Source organism: Malania oleifera, chromosome 9, assembly GCF_029873635.1.
Source record: "Malania oleifera isolate guangnan ecotype guangnan chromosome 9, ASM2987363v1, whole genome shotgun sequence".
Taxonomy (NCBI): domain Eukaryota; kingdom Viridiplantae; phylum Streptophyta; class Magnoliopsida; order Santalales; family Ximeniaceae; genus Malania; species Malania oleifera.
Window position 1 is genome coordinate 19,237,938 of NC_080425.1, and position 22,404 is coordinate 19,260,341.

The window sequence follows — 22,404 nt, forward strand, 5'->3', positions numbered from 1 at the left end:
ATAACTACGGCAAGACATCATATTTTGCATAAAAAGTCTTACCTTAAACCAAGGATGAATTCCAACTCTGCCCCATCAACGATTTGCTCCAGTAGATTTAGAGAGAACTTCCTCAGAAGGGTCGTGGTGGCCTCATATCGTCGATCCGGTGAACAACGGAGCCGAAATCGAAGAGAGAGGAGAGAGAAACCATAGGGAGGAGAGAAAAAGTGAGGTTTTCTGATTTTTCTACTTAAAAATATGAATTTTGCACTATTTATACAATGGGATTCGTTAACGAGTCATGTCACCTCATCGACGAGGTCAAGAGGCAATTCGTCAATGAACTCTTCCCTTCGTCATGAACTCTTCCCTTCGTCGATGAAATTCAAAGTGGCCCAAAACCTCCTCTCGGTATCTTCTCGTCGGCGAGGCACACCTCCATCGACAAGCCTATACTGCCACGTCATCGATGAAACCTACTGTCTCCTTCTGTTATTGTTTCCCATTTTTCTCTTTTCTTTATTATTTAAATACCATTATTTTTCGGATCATTACAATATCTGTATATTTGATATCGTCATACCTGTATTTTTCGTAAAAACTCATCGTCACATATTTCAGTATAATTCTGCTATTTCATATTTCTTATGTCACACAACTTTTGAATGATATTTCATAATCTAACAATCACAGGGAAATATTCATATCGTAATATTCCAAAATCATATACAATATTTTCATTTTCACGTACTTTAAGTCAACCAGTTAATCCCCAAAAATATTTGTCATAATTTATTCCCCTTACCTGCTTACTGAGAAAATGCCTGTAGGGATCCTAAACTGATGTTTGTGGCATTCGGAGCACGACACCTGTAATCATACATTTTAGTTTGCTCAGCTCAAACTCGGGATAATAGCTACTTAACATTCCTAGGCCCACACACTCCCATTAACCGGTCAAATTCTAAAGAAAGGCGTGTATGATCCACTTCCCTTATTTGAATTTAATTTCTAACATATTTTAAAAAACATCAATATGATCAAATCCCCGCAGTTTAATCTAATTCCAAAATATTCCCCAAAAATTCTAATATAATCAAATCTTGCAGTTTGATTAATTCTTTGGAATATTTTCAAAAATCTAATATAATCAAATACTACAATTTAATCGGTTAATTTTTAAAACAACAAACATAATTTATACTCCTCACCTTAACCTTAGAGTAGTGCTTAAGATCCCCAAATTAACAATCTACTCCAATTAACTTGCTCAGAATTGAAGTCGGGACGTTGTGGTGGTGTATAATCGTCGATTCAACTGAAGATTTGAGAGAAATTGAGGAGAGAGAGATGAGAGAGAGAGTTTGTCTTATCCCAGGAGTGGTGTCTACGACTTCCAAACCACGAATCCACTCTGATTAAAGTGTTGGTGGTTGAGAATGGAACCCAGGGGTATTTTCCATTCTTCAATCGGCCAAGAATTCATCGAGAAATTGAGAAGAGAGAGTGAATTGCCGTGGAGAGAGAGAGACAATGAGAGGTGAGAGAGAGAGAGAGAAAGAGAGTTACAATGCGGCCAAGAAGATTTCAATTGAAATTTTCCTTTTGAAGTTCAATTAGAAACTTCTTTTAAGCTTTTTGATATATATATAACTTTAAGTAATTCAATTTAATAATAATTAATTAATTAATAATTTTTATTTCTATTTATTTATTTATTATTATTATTATTTTCACTTCCATGCATATTATTTTTGGGGTCATTACATGGCTTGCAAGAGTGTTAAAAAAATTTGGGATAAATTAAAGATTACGTATGAAGGAACTAAAGATGTTAAGGATAGCCGTATTAACATGCTCACAAGTGAATACAAGGCTTTTAGAATGACTCAGAATGAATCTATTTCATCTATGTACACTAGGTTCACACACATCACTAATTCTCTTAATGCACTTGGAACAACTTACCTCACTTATGAGATGATTAGGAAGGTGGTAAGAGGATTACCATTCATATGGGAGCCGAAAACCACGACCATTGTAGAAGGAAGAGACTTGAAGGCTATGACCTTGGATGAGCTTATTTGATCTCTCCTCACCTACGAAATGACTATCAACAAAAGGAAAAACGAGCAAATTAAAACAAAGAAAGCCACTACTCTCAAGGCTTCAACAAAGAGCTCCAGTGACGAAGATGATGAGGATAACGACGAAGACATGGCCCTACTAACTAAAAGGTTCGGTAAGTTCTTTAAAAAGAACAAAAAATTTGCTAGGAAATTTTGAGGATCTAGGATAGAGAAAGGAGAACCAAGCAGGAGAGAGCAAAAGTCAGATCCTCGTACTTGCTACAATTGCAAAAAGTTTGGCCATATCAAACCGGAGTATCCATTGCTTAAGAAAGACTCCAAGAAGAAAAAGAACGCAATAAAGGTCGTCACGTGGGATGAGTCGAGTTCCAACAGTTTAGACAGTGACTCAAGTGGTCATGAGGTTGCAAACCTCTGTTTAATGGCGCTTGACGATCACGAGGTATAATGTCATTATATTTTTTCTTGATATAAAATACTATTAAAAATAAAATTTTATTCTAATATATTCAATTTTATAAAATAAAAAAAAAAAGTCAAATGTTAATGATATGTAAAATTAAAATTTTGTTTATTTGTTGATGCCAAATAGTGGGTAGTCACTCCAAAGAATAATAATATGGGTGATTTGAGTGGTTGCTGAATGATTATAGTCACTTATGAGATCTAAAAAATGAAACAAGCCTTTTAAGATGCCTCGATGGCCTTCGAGGGATAACTTTAATGCCTAAATTAGTAGATTGGTATGGAACATTAAGAAAAGAAAGAGCTATTCAAAAAGAGAGAATTATCAGTGTGGTTGCATTTACTTGCCCCTTTGGAGAGAGAGTTCCTTGTCCATTATGCCTTGCCTGTGTGGCTCGTTCCCACAAGAAGGCTTAAATGACCTTCGCATGTTTACACAAGTATCTCACCTTTAATGAGGGTGGTTATTCCTAAGTGGATAATCATTCATCGATAACGATTTTATGTATGTGATTTGTACATAACTATAACTACTTTAGATATGGCAATTGGTTAGTTCCTTCATGCTTTGAGGTGCCCTACCTGTGTATGTCGCGCACGCATGTGTGTGTGAGGTGCAACTGAGTTGTTTTGAAGACCTCCAACCGAAGTGTCTTAAGCACATGCAATCCAAGTGGTGTCCCGTGTGTGCGAACGAGGGGCAACCGAGCGACCTTGGAGACCTCAAATTGAGGTGTTGTGTATCTATGTGTTGTGCCTATAGACTAGGTGTAACTAAACTAACTTTTTAATCCCTCTTTTTACTGCCAATATTTCTTTGAAAGTGGAGTGATAGTAAGATTATGATTTTTTAAAAACTCCATTCTTATATCCACAGATATGTCTGGTTCCGTTTTTTTTTTCTTCGATTAAAGCTGCTCCCCGATAAAAATCATTTGCATCAGTTTGCAAGATTCTCTTTCCTTTATTAGGAAGTTGGAGTGGAAACAATCAAAATAAGGTACCTTGAAGACCTTAAACTAAACGACATGTGTACATGTATCGCACATGCATATGATGTGCAGTCGAGTCGAAAACATCCAAGTGAGATGGTATTCTCATTTTTATTCTTTTTTAAATTAAAAATTATTCCCAAGATTATATATTTTCTATCTTATTTTTACTTTCTAATATTGTTTTAAAATCTTACTTCCCATTCCCAAATACTTTTAAATATTTATAATCAATGCTCAAACTAATTTATGACCACACCGACAGTTGAAGAGCAGTGCCTTTTATTGAATGCCAAAGTTTAAAGCAGGGATATGACCGAAACCCACGGACACCCAATGCCAGAAGCAATCTGTGTGGGTGCAGACAAAATTACAGTAAAATATTTGTAGGTTAGAGTAGGAAGCATCTGACTCCCACTTTACACTATTCTTTTGCCCATGCTTATACTGGAAGCAATTTGTTCCGTACGCACGCGCCCACGGTGGGCCTCCCCGTCAACTCCTTCCCGGTACGCCTCCGCTCCGCCATCTGATGCAGCCAGTGGGCCCAAGGACGGCAGCGGGCAGCCACTATCTTTGACCAGCGCTCGCCGCCCGCCATGCCGACGCCGTGGTGCTATCCGCGCACGTGATTTGCATGCTTTTTGGTTCACTACTTTAGCTCCACGGCGGTCGTCCAGTCTCCCCGTGCCAGCCGTGACCGCTGCCTTTTATAGAGCTCAAAATAAAAAAATAAATAAGTTTTCTTTTTATAATCTAGGGAACTTTAGGCCTCGTTAGCTATTTTAATAAAAAAAAATTAGAGGATATTTCTGAATTTTATTATTTTTAAAATAATTAAGCTGAGAAATAAGATTACTTTTAGTAATTAAATGAATATTTAATATTTTTATCTAACTCATTACTTTTTTGGTAAAATTTTGAGAAATTTTTTTTAACATTAACCTTTTTGAGTTTTTAATAATACGCTTAACTTTTTAAAATTTGCAAGGAAATACTTTTCATGTAGTGAATAATAAACTATACATTTACATAATAATTTCGCCCCTTTTTAATTAAATATCAATTGAAAAGTAATGGCTCACAAAATTCACTTTTAACATTTAGGTTATCAAATAAAAAAACATTGATTTTATGAAGTGAGCAATCATTGAAAGATTTTTTCAAAGTTTAATATTATTTATACATATCTATCTCACATGCATTGACCATGTCATGAACTAGAATTTTTTAATTAAAAAAATTATCCTAAAATATAACTTAAAATAGAAATAAAAAATATAATATTTGCTTAAATAATTTATTTTCATGAATATCATATCATAAAAAATAAATTATTTTATTATTATGTTTGGAAGCATAAATTTTGGATCTTGAATTTAAATATGAGTAGATTTTAACAAATTTCAATATAATTTTATATTACGTCTTATTTAAATCTAAAAATAAAAAATTTTATTAGAGAGAGAGAGAGAGAGAGGGTATTATGGATATATCACGTATGATGCCCTAAGGGACATGCGGAGATTGAGAGAGAGAGAGAGAGAGAGAGAGAGAGAGGAGAGAAGCCTCAAAAGCCAACAAGTCATGTTGGTCTTTTAGAAATTTTAGTCAATCATGAAAAAATTAAGAGAAATTATAATTTTATTGTCAAGCCTCATGTAATTATTTTAATCTTATCCTTTTGTGACAGAGATTAGAGATGGGATGGAAATCATGTAATGAGTTCTCGTGATTATTTTTGTTTTAAGTTTAATTTTGTAGGTTTTTAAAAAAGAGGAACTAGCTAAGTGTGAACTAGCTAAAACTTAAAAGGCCTAGAATAAAATTTTTCATTTTCCTATAAATCACACTTGTACTAAAGAAAAAGTATGATTAATATGACAAATATTAGGACCAAAAATTTTAAATAGAACAAATATTGCTCATTGATAAAATAGATATGACAAACATTCAATAAGAAAATTAATAAGTATAATATTAATAAAATTTTGGCTTCAATCATCTTAACATCCATGCACAATACACTTCTAAGATGAATTTTGTGCCCTCTAGTGTATAGTTTACTATAGTTGATTTATTTTTTATATATTCTATTGTAAGCCCACTTTTAAAAAATTAAAATTAAAATTTATAACTTTTGGTAAATATCAAAATTTTAAGTACAGTAAAAAAAGTGTATATACCAATATTTGAGTCCTCTCTTTTCTTTGATTTTCGACTACAATTTATTTGACCTTTTGTATGAATGTTATTGACTTTGAATGCTTCTGCCTGAATCTTATATGCCACAATCTGTGTATGAATATTACAAATGACTTTGAATGCTTCTGTCTGACTTTTTTGTGCCTCAATTTATGTATCTAGATCCTCCTTTAAAATATTGATTGTTGTGTTTTTTCTGAATTCGCACACTACTTACCGTTACTCTCACACTATAAGAACCCGAACTGTAATATATGAATTTAAATGATTAAGAGAAGGGTAAAATTAGAATTTGAGCAGGCTTCGTTGACGAAGGCCTTGTGCTGCTCGTCGACGAAGTTCAAAGGCTCGTCGACGAGGAGAAGCCGAGGGGTTTCGGGAAATCGAAAATCTCAGGCTTGTCGATGAGGTCATTGTCTCATCGACGAACTTTCTATATGGTCTCGTCAACGAGGACGCTATTCGTCAACGAGGACGGTTGAGTCAAAGAGCTATAAATAGATATTTTCATTAATTCTCAACTAAGAAAACTCAAATTCTCTCTTTATCTATCTAGAAACTCAACCTACTCTCTATCTCTCTAGATTTCTCATTTGTACGTCACTGGAATCGACGATCCGACATTACCACGAGGATCAGGGAAGGATTCTCTATAAGTTCTACGGATCAAATTTTCATTTCAGGCATTCTCGAGTTTTGTCCCAAAATCAAGGTAAGGCTCGATTTTCAGTTCTGATTCGGTAGCCTTGTAGGTAACGGAGTTGTGAATAACTTTTGTACTATGATTTGTAGATTTTGGAACTCGGTTCGCTATTTAGGGGCCTTGGAGTTCGGGATTTATCATTTGGGGAAAAGGTAAGGGGATTCAGTTTATGTCAGTTATTTTTGAAATCAGACTCGATAGAACTGTGGTTCACGGCCCTGTGTGCGTTTTGATTACTCATTTGGGAGAATCTGACGGGAAAAATTATGGGTTTTTCATGTTACAGTTTTGGGAAAAATGGTGTATTGGGTTACATCCTTGGTTTTGTTGGAAAACTGTATGTATATGGTAATTTATATTGTGTAATAGGGATGGTCGTGCCTTGACTTTATTTAAACTATATATGTTTGGAAAATCATGATTTTTGGATTACCAAATGGGTGTGGTTTGTTTGGTTATATAAGCATGCATGGTTATGTTTTGATGGAATGCAATAGGAACTGGGTTTTGAGTTGTTTCAAGTACTGTGAGTGTCCGGCTCTATATCCAAGGGCGTATGAAATCACTGGCCATGTTTACAAAGAGTGTTTGACTTTATATTCGAGGGTGTGAGCCTTACTGATTGATCACCGAAAGGTGTGGATCCACTAGTTAGTACCGGTACGATGCCATGGGAGCCTGAGGTTTGCCATGTGTCAAGGACGCCCTGCATCGCGGGCTAGCTACGGGCCGACACCAGGTATTACGGGCCCGCTACGGGCCGATGGGTGTGACGACACCGGGTTGATCATGTGTGTGTGTGTGTGTGTGTATCGACTGTTTTGAAACTAGTATTGGAACTGTATTTAACTATGTATGTTTTGCTGTCATGATAACACTCAAATGCCACACACCGATATAACCTATATTCGCCCTTACTGAGAGGTGTCTTACCCCTGCTGTACGTACATATTTTCAGGTCCTTCGAGTAACCGGAACTAGCGTGCTGGTGTTGGGAGCATAGTGGTTGGTGTACTGCAAGAGGTACTTGGGTAAGTACTAGGACTGTATCGGGTTGACTTTTGTGGTTATGGTTGTCACCCGGGTAGTGTTGTATTTTTGTGAAGTTTGACTCCTTTGTATAGACTCTGGTATGGTATAGATTGTGTATAGAAATACTATCTTCCGTTGTGTTTCTATTGTGTATGTGAATATGTATAGGGTGCCTAGGAACCCCACGGGATCGGACCCTCATTCATTGTACTGTATCTTGATTTTGTATGATACAGGGACATGTTAGGTTATTTTTTCACCCTCGGGTCCATTATTGGATTCAAGGCGTGACAGCTTAGTGTTAGAGCTAACCAGGTTGTTAGGCCTTATAGACTTAGTTTGGTATAGCTGTATGTACATACCAGAGCGTCAGGAGGTTGGATGTGGATAGAGTTCGTTGAGGGATGTTTTGTTGCTAAACCGGGACTCGTCGGCAGTGTTCTGTGTTTTTTCCTGGAATGCGATTTTAGTAAAATCACGGCAAACCATTGATGATTTTCGTGTTAGTGTGATAGAACAGACCTGGACCTGGCAGGTGGTAGTTAACATGATTAGGGGTAGATAATTGTGTTAACTGTACATGTTGTAGGAGTCTTGATAGAACTCTGTTGTGTTTTCAGAATAGAGCCCAAGGATAATGACCTGGGAAGTGGCTCCGAGGAGACGGCGAGTCATGAGTCTCCTACTGTGCCTCAAGGTTTGACAAGGCAAGTCCTGCGGGAGATTGGGCAGAGTGTGTGGAGACACGAACGTTCTCCTACGTCTGCGGGGTGCACCATTTAGAGGTTCACACGCATGCAACCTCTGACGTTCTCAAGGGGACATGACCCGACGATAGGAAAGGATTGGGTCGAGAAGATTAAGAGGATTTTGGGGGTCCTCACTGTACAGACAGGCAGAGAGTCCTCTATGTTACCTTCCAGTTGTCAGGGGAGGTAGGGCGTTGGTGGATTGCGGTGAATCTGTTGGAAAAGCAGAGGGTCGGTCCTATGGAGATGTCTTAGAGCCGTTTTAAGGAAGTTTTCTTTGACGGATACTTCCCAGCTTCTGTACGTGACGCTAAAGCGGATGAGTTTTTTGCGTTGACTCAGGGGAGTATGACGGTGTACGGGTATGTTGCTCGGTATATAGAGCTATCTCGATTTGCGCCGTGTTTGATCTCGAACGAGTACGAGAAGACTTGGAGGTTCAAGAAGGGCTTGAGGAAGGACATCCGTAGACTAGTGGGTATGCTTCAGATCCATGAATTTTTGGATTTAGTGGATAAAGCCACTGTGATTGAGATTGGTATCCGAGAGGACGAGGTGGATCAGGAGCCGAAGAAGAGGCTAGTACCTTCTAGTTCTCAATCTGGATCTGGTCAGGGATCGTAGAAGAAGAGGAACAGGGGCTCGGGTTATCGATAGAATTTCGAGCATTAGGGTTCTCAGATGAGCCAGGTGGGTGAACGTTGTACCAGGTGTTGTAAATGGCATAAGGGTGAGTGTCAGCCGTTTGGGGGTAACTACTACAATTGTGGTCAGTTAGGTCACATGGCTCGGAATTGTCACGCACCAAAAAGGGGTACGCCTTCTTCGAGTCAAAATCGAGGGAGTAATCAGATATCCCGGGGAACCTACCAGACGAACACAACTCCAGCGATGGTGTACTTGCTTACTCCAGCGGATGCTAAGCATGCGAGGAATGTGGTGACAGGTACTATGACGTTGCTTTTAAATAGAGTTGTGGTTTTATTTGATTCGGGTGCGACCCAATCTTTTATATCTGTTAATTTTGTAAAACTGTTTGGGGTGGAGACCCAAGTCATGGAAGAGGAATTGTCTGTAGTTACACCATCAGGGGGTATATCATTCTGTAGGAGGATGTTGGAGGACTGCCCAGTGGTAATCCAGGGGATGCTGCTACCAGCAAACCTTGTAGTATACGACATGTCAGGGTTTGATGTAATATTGGGAATGGATTAGTTATTCTCCAGTTGTGCTGGGATTGACTGTCGTAGGATGGTGGTAGTGTTTAGACCTCTTGGAGAGCAGGAGTACGAGAACTATAATATATGAATTTAAATGATTAAGAGAAGGGTAAAATTGGAATTTGAGCAAGCTTCGTCGACGAAGCCAGATTTTGTCGACGAAGGCCTTGTGTTGCTCGTCGACGAAGTTCAAAGGCTTGTCGACGAGGAGAAGCCGAGAGGTTTTGGGAAATAAAAAATCTCAAGCTCGTCGACGAGGTCATCGTCTCGTCCATGAGCTGTCTATATGGTCTCGTCAACGAGGACGCTATTCGTCGACGAGGACAGTTAAGTCAAAGGGCTATAAATAGATATTTTCATTACTTCTCAGCTAAGAAAACTCAAATTCTCTCTTTATCTCTCTTGAAACTCAACCTACTCTCTATCTCTCTAGATTTTATCATCGTACGTCGCTGGAATCGATGATCCGATGTTACCACGAGGATAAGGGAAGGATTCTCTATAAGTTCTATGGATCATATTTTTGTTTCGGGCATTCTCGGGTTTTGGCCCAACATCGAGGTAAGGCTCGGTTTTCAGTTTTGATTCAATAGCCTTGTAGGTAATAGAGTTATGAGTAACTTCTATACTATGGTTTGTAGATTTTGGAAATCGGTTCGCTAGTTAGGGGCCTTGGAGTTCGGAATTTTTCATTTGGGGAAAAGGTAAGGGGATTCAGGTTATATCGGTTATTTTTGAAATCGGACTCGGTAGAACTGTGGTTCGCGGTCCTGTATGCATTTTAATTACTCATGTGGGGGAATCTAACGAGAAAAATTATGGGTTTTTCATGTTATAGTTTTAAGAAAAATGGGGTATTGTGTTACATCCCTGGTTTTGTTAGAAAATCGTATGTATATGGTGATTTATATTGTGTAATAGGGATGGTCGTGCCTTGCTTTATTTAAACTATATATGTTTGGAAAGTCATGATTTTTGGATTACCAAATAGGTGTAGCTTGTTTGATTATATGAGCATGCATGGTTGTGTTTTGATGGAATGCAATAGGAACTGGGTTTCGAGTTGTTCCAGGTACAGAGAGTGTCCGGCTCTATATCCAAGGGCGTATGAAATCACTGATCATGTTTGGCAAGAGTGTCCGACTCTATATCCGAGGGCATGAGCCTTACCGGCTGAGCATCGAAGGGTGTGGATCCACCAGTTAGTACCGGTACGATGCCATAAGAGCCTAGGGTTTGCCATATGCCGGGGACGCAGGGTATTACGGGCCTACGCCAGGTATTACGGGCCGACTACGGGCCGAAGGGTGTGACGACATCGGGTTGGTCGTGTGTGTGTGTGTGTGTGTATGCACTGTTTTGAAACTAGTACTGTAACTGCATTTAATTGTGTATGTTGTGTTATCATGATAATACTCAAATGCCACACACCGATATAACTTGTATCTGCCCTTACTGAGAGGTGTCTCACCCCTGCTGTACATACATATTTTTCATGTCCTTCGAGTAACCGGAACTAGTGTCCTGGTGTTGGGAGCATAGTGGTCGGTGTACTGTGAGAGGTACTTGGGTAAGTACTAGGACTGTATCGGGTTGACTTTTGTGGTTATCGTTGTCACCCGAGTTGTGTTGTATTTTTGTGAAGTTTGACTCATTTGTATAGACTTTGGTATGGTACTAATTGTGTATAGAAAGACTTATCTTCCGTTGTGTTTCTATTGTGTATGTGTATAGGGTGCCTAAGAACCCCACGAGGTCGGACCTTATTCATTGTACTGTATCTTGATTTTGTATGATACAGGGACAGGTTAGAATACTTTTTCACTCTCGGGTCCATTATCGAATTTGGGGCGTGACACACACTAAATTTCTAATGCACTATTTGCTATGCGAATGTTGTGTGCAACTCTCACTATAACTCTCTCACCAAATTTCCTCACACACTGTTTACTCTGAGTATTCTGAAATGTTGTGTGTCCATCCCTCTCCAAATACCTCACTATTTATAGGCTTTTTGTGAAAATTTTGATTAAATTGTGATTGATTCTGATTAATTTTGATTTGTTCAATTAGCTTTCAATCCTATCATTTTCATCAATCATCAATTTAATTTGATTTGTCACATTTAAACTTTGATTTTCAGCACATGTATTTAACTCCTTTTTTCCTTTTGCAGGTTTGCAGATTGAAGACTTGCCGGTTCACTTTATTTTTCCTTTTCTGCATTTTTTTCTTGTATTTTTATTATTATTTTTTATTTTATACATGAAATCAATATCATTTAAAATTAAAAGTTATTAATATATTATATATGATTTAAATGAAACTTTTTTCAATATTAAAATTGCTTAATACGATCTTGAATTTTTAAATAACAATGTTACATTTTATATATTTATATATATATATATATATATATATATATATTCAAAAATAATTATTCAATGTTCCCAAACAATAACAAATATCTTTGATCACTAGTTGATTGGTTAAAATGACATAGTTGGATTAGGATGTGGATTAGCTATGAACATAATCTTACACTAGACAAGCATTCTTATTTATATAAAACATATCTAAAATGAAAAATTATTTGGGGGAGAGAGAGAGAGAGGAAGGGTATTATGGATATATCACATATGATGCCCTAAGGGACACGCAGGGATCGAGAGAGAGAGAGAGCAAAGAAGTCTTAAAAGTCAACAAGTTACATTGACCTTTCAGGAATTTTAGCCAATAAAGAAAATTAAGAGAAACTAGAATTCTATTGTCAAACCTCATGTGATTATTTTGATTTTATCGTTTTGTGAAAGAGATTAGAGATGGGATGAAAATCATATAATGAGTTCTCGTGATTATTTTTAATCATTATGGCCAACACGTGCATTTGTTTTATGTTCAATTTTATAGTTTTTAAAAATAGAGGAACTAGCTACATGTGAACTAGCTAAAACTTAAAAGGCCTATAATAAATTTTTATATTTTCCTATAAATCATACTTATCTTATCTTCTCAACCGTTGTTCAAACTAAAGAAAAAGTATGATTAATATGACAAATATTAGGAACAAAAATTTTAAATAGAACAAATATTACTCATCGATAAAATAGGTATTGTTAGCCTTGTTGGCTACAATATCATATTTAATGTGTTTTGATGATATTAACCTATTTGTATTGTTCCTAATGTTTTCCTATCTTTGCAGATCTTGTTTAGTACAGGTACTCGTTCATGGAGTACTGGGTCGAAAGTAAAGATCGGACCGAGTAGTCGTCAAGTAGGAACGATCATACGAACACGTACTCGGAAGGACCCAAGCACAATCGAAAGTTTAAATTGTAGAATTATTTGTAATAAGGATTGTGTGTGTGTTAGGAACTTTTTGTAACTCTTGTGTTTTGTTTCTACTTGATTTCTGAGTAAGAGTTGAGCAATGCACATGCATACTAGGACATATGAGTTTATAAAATTGCACTAAAGTCATAAACACAGACTCATCTTTCATGGTTTCCAAAGTTAAACTTTAAGAGTTTGTTAAATGAATCCTAAACTCAAACATGGTTTTCAAAGGGACAAACTTTTAACATTTTGGTTTTACAAACATTTTCATACTTGGTTCCAAATGTGTCAAAACAAGTCTTATGTCCTAAAGCTTTAAAAAAGTTAAGTATATTTTTATAAAAGGATATTCTAAGTATATAAGATATCAAGTGTTCTTTCAATTGTGTTTTCATAAATTAAGATATCTTATATTTGAGGAAAAGCTCACTTGGACAAGTTTTGAATTTCATTAGACCTAATATCTTTCTAATATTTTTTCCAAGAAATGTTTTAAGTCATTAAAAGACTTTTATTAGGAAAAACAGAGCAATTGTTGACTGACATAGTGCAATCTCGAGTCTTGAACATCTTTTGGTATTTGAGGCATAACTTTTGATATAAAAGTCCAAAAATGACAATCTTGGTGTCCTTGGAAAGCTAAGAAAAAATCCTACAACTTTTATGTTAATGACTTTTTTTGATTCAGGGCACTCATCGACAAGAATCAGGAATCCGTCAACAAGTGACTAGTTGACACTAGTCGATGAGTGCAGGGGACTAGTCGACGAGTTCAAAGGGCAGAATTGTTCCAACGGGTGAAAAATGACTAGTTTACCAAATAAAATATTTTTTTCTTCTTCCCAACGTCTAGTTAATGATCTCTTGGCTCTTGGGCTATAAATACAAGCTATTAGACTTGTATTAACATGGTTTTGAAGGTCTTTGATCATTCTTAGTGAAAAACATCATTTTATACAAAATCTAGCACATTGCATATTAGTTCTTCATTACATGTGCTCATTTTCTCTTGCTCACTTATTGTGTTTGATTCAATTCTTGAGAGAATAGTATGATGTTTGAGTTGTAAATCATATTTGCTCATTGTAAGGAGCATTCTTTGTAATCTTCCATCTTCTTGTGGAAGGTTCTTTATGAACCAAGTTGTAAGGTTCTTTGTGAACCGAATTAGTAAAGGCTCTTTGTGAGCGGTAGGGATTTGTTCCCGAGTTTGTAAGGCTTGCTCTGCCAGGGAAGGAGCAATTATAGTGGATTGTGGAATCCTTGGCTTGGTATTAAGGCGTAGACGTAGGCTGAGTGTCGAACCATGTTATAATTGTTGGAATTGGTGTGATCCCAAGAGGGGGGTGAATTGGACATTTGAATTTTTTTTACTAATTTAAACAATTACGCCGATTCACCACATCTCATATCCCATTTGAAATAACATATGTATGTAAAGTAAGTGAGCAATGTGTGCATACATACACGTGTGTCGCATATCTCATTTAAATTATTTTTAGTGTGCATGCAAGATGGTTATAACAAAACATGAATAGACATACACATACTGAAATTAAAAATTAGAAAGTAAATGAGATAAGGAGAGAGAGACACACACGATATTTGTTATTGAGGTTCGGCCAAACTAGCCTACGTCCCCGCATTGGGCATACCCCCTAAGGATTACACTAAATCTACTCACTTAAACGGACAGAGTAGAAGCCGTTTACATCCTCTCCTTATAGGGTGAGGAAAACCCAGTTTAATTACAAGGTTAAGCCCAACTTGTCTCACTTACGGGACTGAGACTCTCTAGTTCAAGTTTCGGGCTGAACCCAACCGGTCTCACTTACGGGGATAAGACTCCCCGGTTCAATTAATGGGATGAACTCAACCGGTACAATAAAAATAATTTTTGTACATGAAAATGCTTTTGAAAATACAAGTAAAGATGTACACATTAATGCTCAAATACATGCACTCTCTTATGATATGATTTATGTTTAATAGAGTAACGGTATTTTTTTAAAAATGATTTTGCAATCTTTAAAAAGAATGTATATGATAAAAAGTTTCAAAGATTTAAACCCTACAAAATATTTTTTTTCCAAACAATATTTTTCAAGAACAAGCCGGAGAACCTAGGGTTTTCGTTTCAAATGATTTTGCACACAAAAAAAAAAGACAAACATTTGATATTCAATGTGCAAATCAAAGCAAGAAAGTATTTCTCTAATATAATATTTACCATGGAAATATATGGAGAAATATCAAAGCAAACTCTCAAAATGATTTTCAAAGTGAAAATGAAATGAGAGAGTTAATGCCTTGAATGAAGAACAAAATGCCTATAAAAATTACTCTTTTGTAAAAATGATTTACAAATAAATGAAAAAGAGTTTTGCAATAAAAGCATGTTTTGGGGGAACTTTGATTTGGATAAAATTAAAGAAAAAAGTTGGCTAATCAAAGTTGCTAATTAAAGTTATGAAAGGAGTATTTATAGTTTTTCAACGAAATATGACCGTTGGGGACCTATTGGGAATTTTAGAAAAGTTTAATTAAAATATAACCCCAATTATCCTTAGTTACCCGCGGTAAAAATGTGGCAACCCGAGAGTTTTGGTCGCCCGAACAAACATAAATAAAAAAATTACTTTTTCAAGTTCGAGTGTTGAGAGAAAGTTCGGGTGGTTGGGCCAAGGCGATTTTCCAAACACTCGAGGTTTGGTACCTCAGTGAACGGTTCGGTCTGTTAAACTTTATAATTCGGTTGCCCGAGGTATTTTTGATCTTAGAGTTTGGGCGGTCGGGAATAATGGAAAAGTGGCTTTTAAGTATTTGGTCGACCGGGGGTAGTTAGTTCAATTTAAGTTCGGTCGCCCGAGCCTTAGTTAACTTGTTGACTTTTTGGCCAACAGAGTATTCGGTCAACCGAGGGCTATAACACATAAATAGTTCTGTCGCACGAGGCTTTCAATTAAGCCTAAAAACCTAATGTCGGTCAACTAAAGCCCTAAGGTTTGTTTATGGCCTTTGGTTCCCTATGGTCAAACCACGGTCATCTGAGCATCATATCATGCATATGCATGCATTATTACAGACCAAATAAAAAATTAAATGCAATACAAATTAAAATCAAAATATCTTCTTCTTTTACTTTTCATTTTCCATGAAATTCACTAGTAGTATGTGAGTTTTATGTCCCTACTGGCTTCCATTTTTTGGTATCTTATGTTCATGCTAAAATGATAACTTGTTCACACACTAAATACACACATAAAATACTGGTGGTTTGTCAACATCAAAACAGAGATCGGACTCAAAAAGCCAACAAAAATCTCTGGTGTTAAGCTTTCCCTCCCTTCACTCTTTTATTTATGTTTTGTGCATGATTTATATTTCATATATTGTGATATAATTACTTGTATCTTACCAAACATTCTATTTTGTAGAAACATATGCATTTTGCGAAAAGAGTCTATTTACTCCCTCTTTAAACTACATACTCCCGGCTGGGACGACTAACAGGTATGACAAACATTCAATAAGAAAACTAACAAGTATAATATTAATAAAATTTTGACTTTAATCATCTCTTGACCTAACATCCATGCACAATACACTTGTAAGATGAATTTTTGTGCCCTCTAGTGTATAGTTTACTATAATTGATTTATTTTTAATATATTACATTGTAAGCCCACTTTTAAAAAATTAAAATTAAAATTTGTAACTTGTGGTAAATGTCTAAATTTTAAGTACAGTAAAAAAGTGTATATAACAAAGTATTATCTATGCTCAAAATTTTTACTCCTAAATGTTAAGCAAATATGGAAATGGAGAAATAAATATGAAATTTAATGGCTTGATGAGGATGAGCCGCAGATCGTGGAGGAGCCAATTCTCATGCGCTGGAATAAAAATACCACGTGCTTATTTATTTCATTAAATACCACATGTTCATTTATCCCATTAAAATGCAATAACTCCTTTCATTCTCTGTCTATCCTATGTATCTATAAATGAGAGCATTTGCGTTATGTGAATAGTGCAAGTGAATGAGTGAGCGAGGAGTGTGAGAGTGTTGAAGGTGAGAGAGAGAGAAAAGTGTGAGAAGAATTTAGTTGAGTCTGTGTCTCCTCCTCTTGTTTATCTCCTAAATTATAGTATATTTGGTGTGCTCCGTGGAGGTAGATTAGATTAGATCAAACCACATAAATCTGGTGTTCTTATTTTGTGTGATAGTTTTGCTTGTGTGTGTGATTATTGTTCCTAGATCCCTAACAATTGGTATTAGAGACAGATCAAAGTAAAGTTGCCAGATCATAGCAAAATTGCCAAATTAGAGCAAAGTCGCCAGATCGGAGGTCCTAGGAGCTATATTGTGCTAATTACATGTCTAAGGAAAATTCTGTCTAAGAAAGTGAGACTTAAGCGGTCCATTGTGACCCCCCACTTCCCTGAGAATTTATCTGGTGTAATTTAGTACAATCATCACTAGGCCCCACTGCCACGTCATCAGTCAACCCACTCCATCGTGATGTCATCATGTTGCGTCAGCATCTTCATCAGTGTCGCGTCAGCGTTGTGTTAGAGCCACGTTAGCAGACATGTGTCAGTCGCCACATCATCCCTGGGCCCACTTGCCACGACAACATCCACATCATCCCTGGGCCCACTTGCCACGACAACATCCACATCATCCCAGGACCCCACTTGTCACGTCAGTTCCACGTCAGCAGTCAAGTAACTGCGTTAGTAATGGCATCAGGAATATTCCGTTAAGTGGGAGTATATTGCATTAAGTTTAACAGAAAGTTGACCGATTTTGACCAAAAGATTTGACCAGGATTTTGGAATAATTTCAGGTCCGTTTTTCGAACGACTTGAACCATTTCTAAGATTTTCAGCCATTCCAGATTCAACCGCGCTGTCTGTTTGAGTTTATTTCATCTCTAAATTGACAAATCAAGATGTCAAACGAAAAGAATTCAAAGATCGAGATGTTTAATGACACCAACTTTAGTTTTTAGAAGATGCAGATTGAGGACTACTTGTTTGGTAAATAGTTACATTTACCATTGAAGGAAATGCCAGATTTCTTGATAATATATTTTTAAAATTTATTATTTTTTAAAGGATAATGGCGATCAAGAAAGTAATGGAAATTTGAAATTTTTTTATAGATTTTAAATTTAAAACCATTTTATTAATTAAATTTCTAATGTGCTCGTGACCTTGGTGGCCCCAAGGTCACAAGTTTGATTGCCCCTTGAGAGTTTATCCCGATGAATTACCAAAGGTACGTCAATGGACGAGCAGCTTTCACCCCCTTAGGTTTGGTGTTGCACCATAGTGGTCAAAGTACCGCGATGGTGGCCGGAGTTCCTTGGTTATCAATAATAATAAGATAATTTGTAAGAAAGAAAATGTTGGTGAAAAATTGTCTTATGTTCTCTTAATTAATAACAATATATATTATATGAAATATATTCTTAACACTTCAAAAATATGACTAGTAATGGATACATATTTTTTCATGTATTAATTGACAATTTTATCTATTAATTTCACAGTGAAATGACGGATTTGTCATTTTATTTTTTTTATTTTTGGGTGCTTTTTTCACTTGTAAAGTAAAAACTTAGAAAGCAAAATTGTCAGGTAGGGTGAAATTAACACCCCTTTTTTACCTTGACTTTTCTTTTTAAAAGTAAAAATTGAGTTGAATGTGTCAGATAAATAACTTTTTTTAATTTTGAAAACCCAATTTTTAATTAAAAATTATAAATTTGATGCAAAAAAGCATTTCACTCTTATTAGTAAGTGTTATTGGCACTCTATATTATTTCATTATATATTAAATGATAATTTTATTTATTCATTTTCACAATAAAAAGATAACTGTATTTTTTAAAATTTTAAAATTATAAAATAAAAAATTGGAAGATAAAATGATCATTTAATATATAATAAAATAAAATGAAAGGGGTAATAGGAAATTATAAAGTGTCAATAATGCTAATGTTCATATATATATATATGTCTATATATATATATATATATATATAAATAAAATACATTTGGTGCAGAAGACGTGTTTTCTAGCTAGCTTTCAGCTAGTAAATGATTGAGTGATATAAACACGCATCAGAAGAGACGTATCATTCACACACCAAACTCGTGCATGCCAATTGCCCTTCCTCACTCCCAGTCCCAGGCCTGCCCCCTGCAATCCAGACTAGGTCCCCACTCCCTCGCCCTTATCTCGTAGGACTCAGTAATTTAATCCTCTGGCTCAGGTCACGCCGACTCTAATTATTAAACTAATGCTAAAGCAGCGCATCACTACCCTACCCTCCCTTCCATCGTTCTTTACCTACGTACGTCATCATCCATCAAAACTTTAACGTGGGCCCCTGCCCTCCAATCATGCAACAGCCCTCACCCTAACCCACCCAGTTTCAACCCCCCCTGCCCAAAAGACGCAAAGTACTCCAGCCCACTGGACCAGAAATCCCTGCAGTACTGCAGAGATTAAACAGTTCATGGGGCACAGTTCTCATCCTCATCCTCATCCCATCCGCCCATTCATCATCATTACCCCCAAAGCGAGAGCCTTGATCTACGGCTCCGATTTTTTCTGGCGGCATGGACATTGGGACCCACTTGTAAATGGGTAAATTTCATCATGGAGGGGTGCATGGCATGGTAAATATAAAATTAAAATATAATATACCACTTGGGTTAGTCACCATCAGGGAGACCTTGGTTGTAGCTGGATTACCACGTCATCCAGAACCTGACAGCCTGGCTGGCGAGACTCCTTCGCGTTTGACAGCCAACCACTCCGCCCCACGTGGCAGTCTGGGACCCTGACACATCTGGCCCTACATCTGTAACCCTCCCTTCTCACGAGCCCGTGTATAAATATCAAGCCCTCTGCAGTCATCCATTCCAATATTAAGTTTTCTTCTTCATTTCCAAGCTTCAAACTCACTCTCCCAATGGGGTTTATTTACCGTTTTGCCACTATCTGTTCGTTTCTTCTCCTCTGTTCTTTCTTCTTCTTCCAGCTTTCTTCCTCCGCTCTGGTACAGCAGCAGCCGCTGGTACTGAAATATCACAACGGCCCTCTTCTCAAGGGCAATATCACCGTTAATCTCATCTGGTACGGCCAGTTCAGCCCCGTCCAACGCTCCATTATAGTCGACTTTCTCCAGTCCCTCAACTCTCCCCGGCCGCCGCTTCCCTCCGCTGCATCCTGGTGGAGGACCACCTCGAAGTATAAGGGCGGCTCCGCTGTCCTCCTCCTCGGCAAGCAATTCGTCCACGAGGCTTCTACTTTGGGGAAAAACCTCAAGAACTACCACCTCGTAGCTCTAGCCTCCAAGCCCGCTTCCTCCGGCGTCTCCACCGCCGGCCCCTCCATAAGCATCGTTCTAACGGCGAAAGACGTCGCCGTCGACGGATTCTGCATGAACCGGTGCGGCACCCACGGGTCTACCAGGGGGAAGACCCGATCCGCCTACATCTGGGTTGGCAACTCGGAGCTTCAATGCCCCGGCTACTGCGCGTGGCCCTTCCACCAGCCGATCTACGGCCCACAAACTCCGCCGCTGGTGGCGCCCAACGGGGACGTAGGCGTCGAAGGTATGATCATTAACCTCGCCACCGTCTTGGCCGGGACCGTCACGAACCCGTTCGCCGACGGGTATTACCAAGGGCCGCCGAACGCGCCTATGTACGAGGCGGTGACGGCGTGTACCGGTATCTTCGGAAAGGGGGCTTACCCCGGCTACCCGGGTGAAGTGCTGGTGGATAAGACCTCGGGCGCGAGCTACAACGCGCACGGGGTGAACGGGCGGAAGTTTCTGCTGCCGGCGATGTGGGACCCGCAGACCTCAGCTTGCGCGACGCTTGTGTGAAGCGTGGAAAGAAAAGTAGAAAGGAATTGTCACGGGGGATGTATGTGACAGGAAATCAAGAGCGTATGTAAATACGACAGCGTTTTGAGGTGTGGAAAAAACAATGGGCTCTTTGAAGAAGCTTCTCGGTTTGCATGACGTGTAAATTGTGTTATAAAAAAGGCTGCAAATATTTTTGTGGAAATAAATAATATTAATGATTATTAATTGCCAGAATATATAAGTGATTATTATATATGAAATAAGATGACTCTATTTTTCTTTCTTTCTTTCTTTATATATATATATATATATATATATATATACTATTTGAATGGGTAAGGTTTTTGAGATTTTGTTTGTTTGTTTGTTAGTAATTAATGGTATCTGAAAGGCGCCACCCTTCTTTTGTTTATTCAACTAGGAAATTTGATTATTGAATTGACAATAAACATTGAACATTATCAACATCTGACTGATTTAATTTTCACTAGATGACTGCTGGGGTTTGACCTCTGAGAGACGGCTTGTTTCATTTATCTACTTGTTTATTTTTTTAATCCATTAAAAAATTTAGAAGCCAAACAGTTCTTTAATTTTCACTCCCTGAACTTTGATCGTCAAAAAATTTATTGAGTTTTTTTTGTCTGCTTCATTTTGTTATTAATTATTATATTTAATAAAAATAATTTTGTCGAATTATGTTTCAATTGGTATTTTTTCTGTTTTAATATTTTAAAAAATATAATATAGAGCGGGTTAGTTTTGAATAGATATCAAAACATTTGGTCCCTAAATTTTTTAAAAAAATTTCTAATAGAAGTAAACACCTTATTTTTATGCTCTCTTCTTTAATTATATCCCTTTTACAAAAAAATAAAAATAAAAGTGGCAGCAAACTCAATACACAAGTGATTAAAATTTAAAATAATAAAATTTATTTTTGTAACAATAATAAAGTATACTATTTTTATTTATAATTATTATTTAAATATATAATAAAAAAAATATTATTTATGTTAAATTAAAATCAGATCGATTACATGAATCATTTTTCTCTAATTTATGTTGTCATTGACAATTTCATTTGATAAATTCTAGACTATTAAATCCTTACTACTCTCATTCCAAGTTATTAATTTCTTTTGATAAAGTGCACTTGATTTTGTATTCTCTTTTGAAATTTCAACATTCATTGGATTGTTTAGGAGGTGCTAATAACTTTCCTTTGCATAAACTATACTCTCAATCCTAATTTTGATAAAAGTAGATTGAGACTACCGAGTAACCTTAAAATTAATTTAGAGACTAATTAACGGATAGTAATTAGGTGAGCTAACCACACTTAGGAAAATAACAGTTAGCAGCGACTCTATTGAGCCATCAATATTTTTATCACCTCTTGCCATTCCAAGACCCTTTTTCGAAACACTGCGATAGGTTACAACAATGGGGTACGGTATGTTTATTTTTAAACATGTTTTAAATTATAAATGTTAATAATTTTAATTAATAATTTCATTAATACTTATTTTAATTATTTATAATAAATAATAATCTTGTTCTTAATGTATATTTATAAAATATTACTGTCATATTAAATCATTATTAAAATAATATTATTAATTAAATTTAAAATTTTAATTTATTTAAAATTAATTTAAATAAATTTATAGATAGTTGTTGTTCAATCTAGAATTAAATTATAATAATTAATACATATTTTTGAATATAT

The 22,404-nt window shown here is 36.6% G+C and overlaps 1 protein-coding gene across 1 annotated transcript; it reads left to right on the forward strand.

The window, feature by feature from the left end:
* Positions 1 to 18,759: 18,759 nt before the first annotated feature.
* On the forward strand, positions 18,760 to 20,955 carry LOC131164246 (protein EXORDIUM-like 2). Its single transcript, XM_058121286.1, has one exon. The coding sequence runs from the start codon at positions 19,770 to 19,772 to the stop codon at positions 20,688 to 20,690; it is 921 nt and encodes a 306-aa protein (XP_057977269.1). The 5' UTR covers positions 18,760 to 19,769; the 3' UTR covers positions 20,691 to 20,955.
* The last annotated feature ends 1,449 nt before the right edge of the window (positions 20,956 to 22,404 follow it).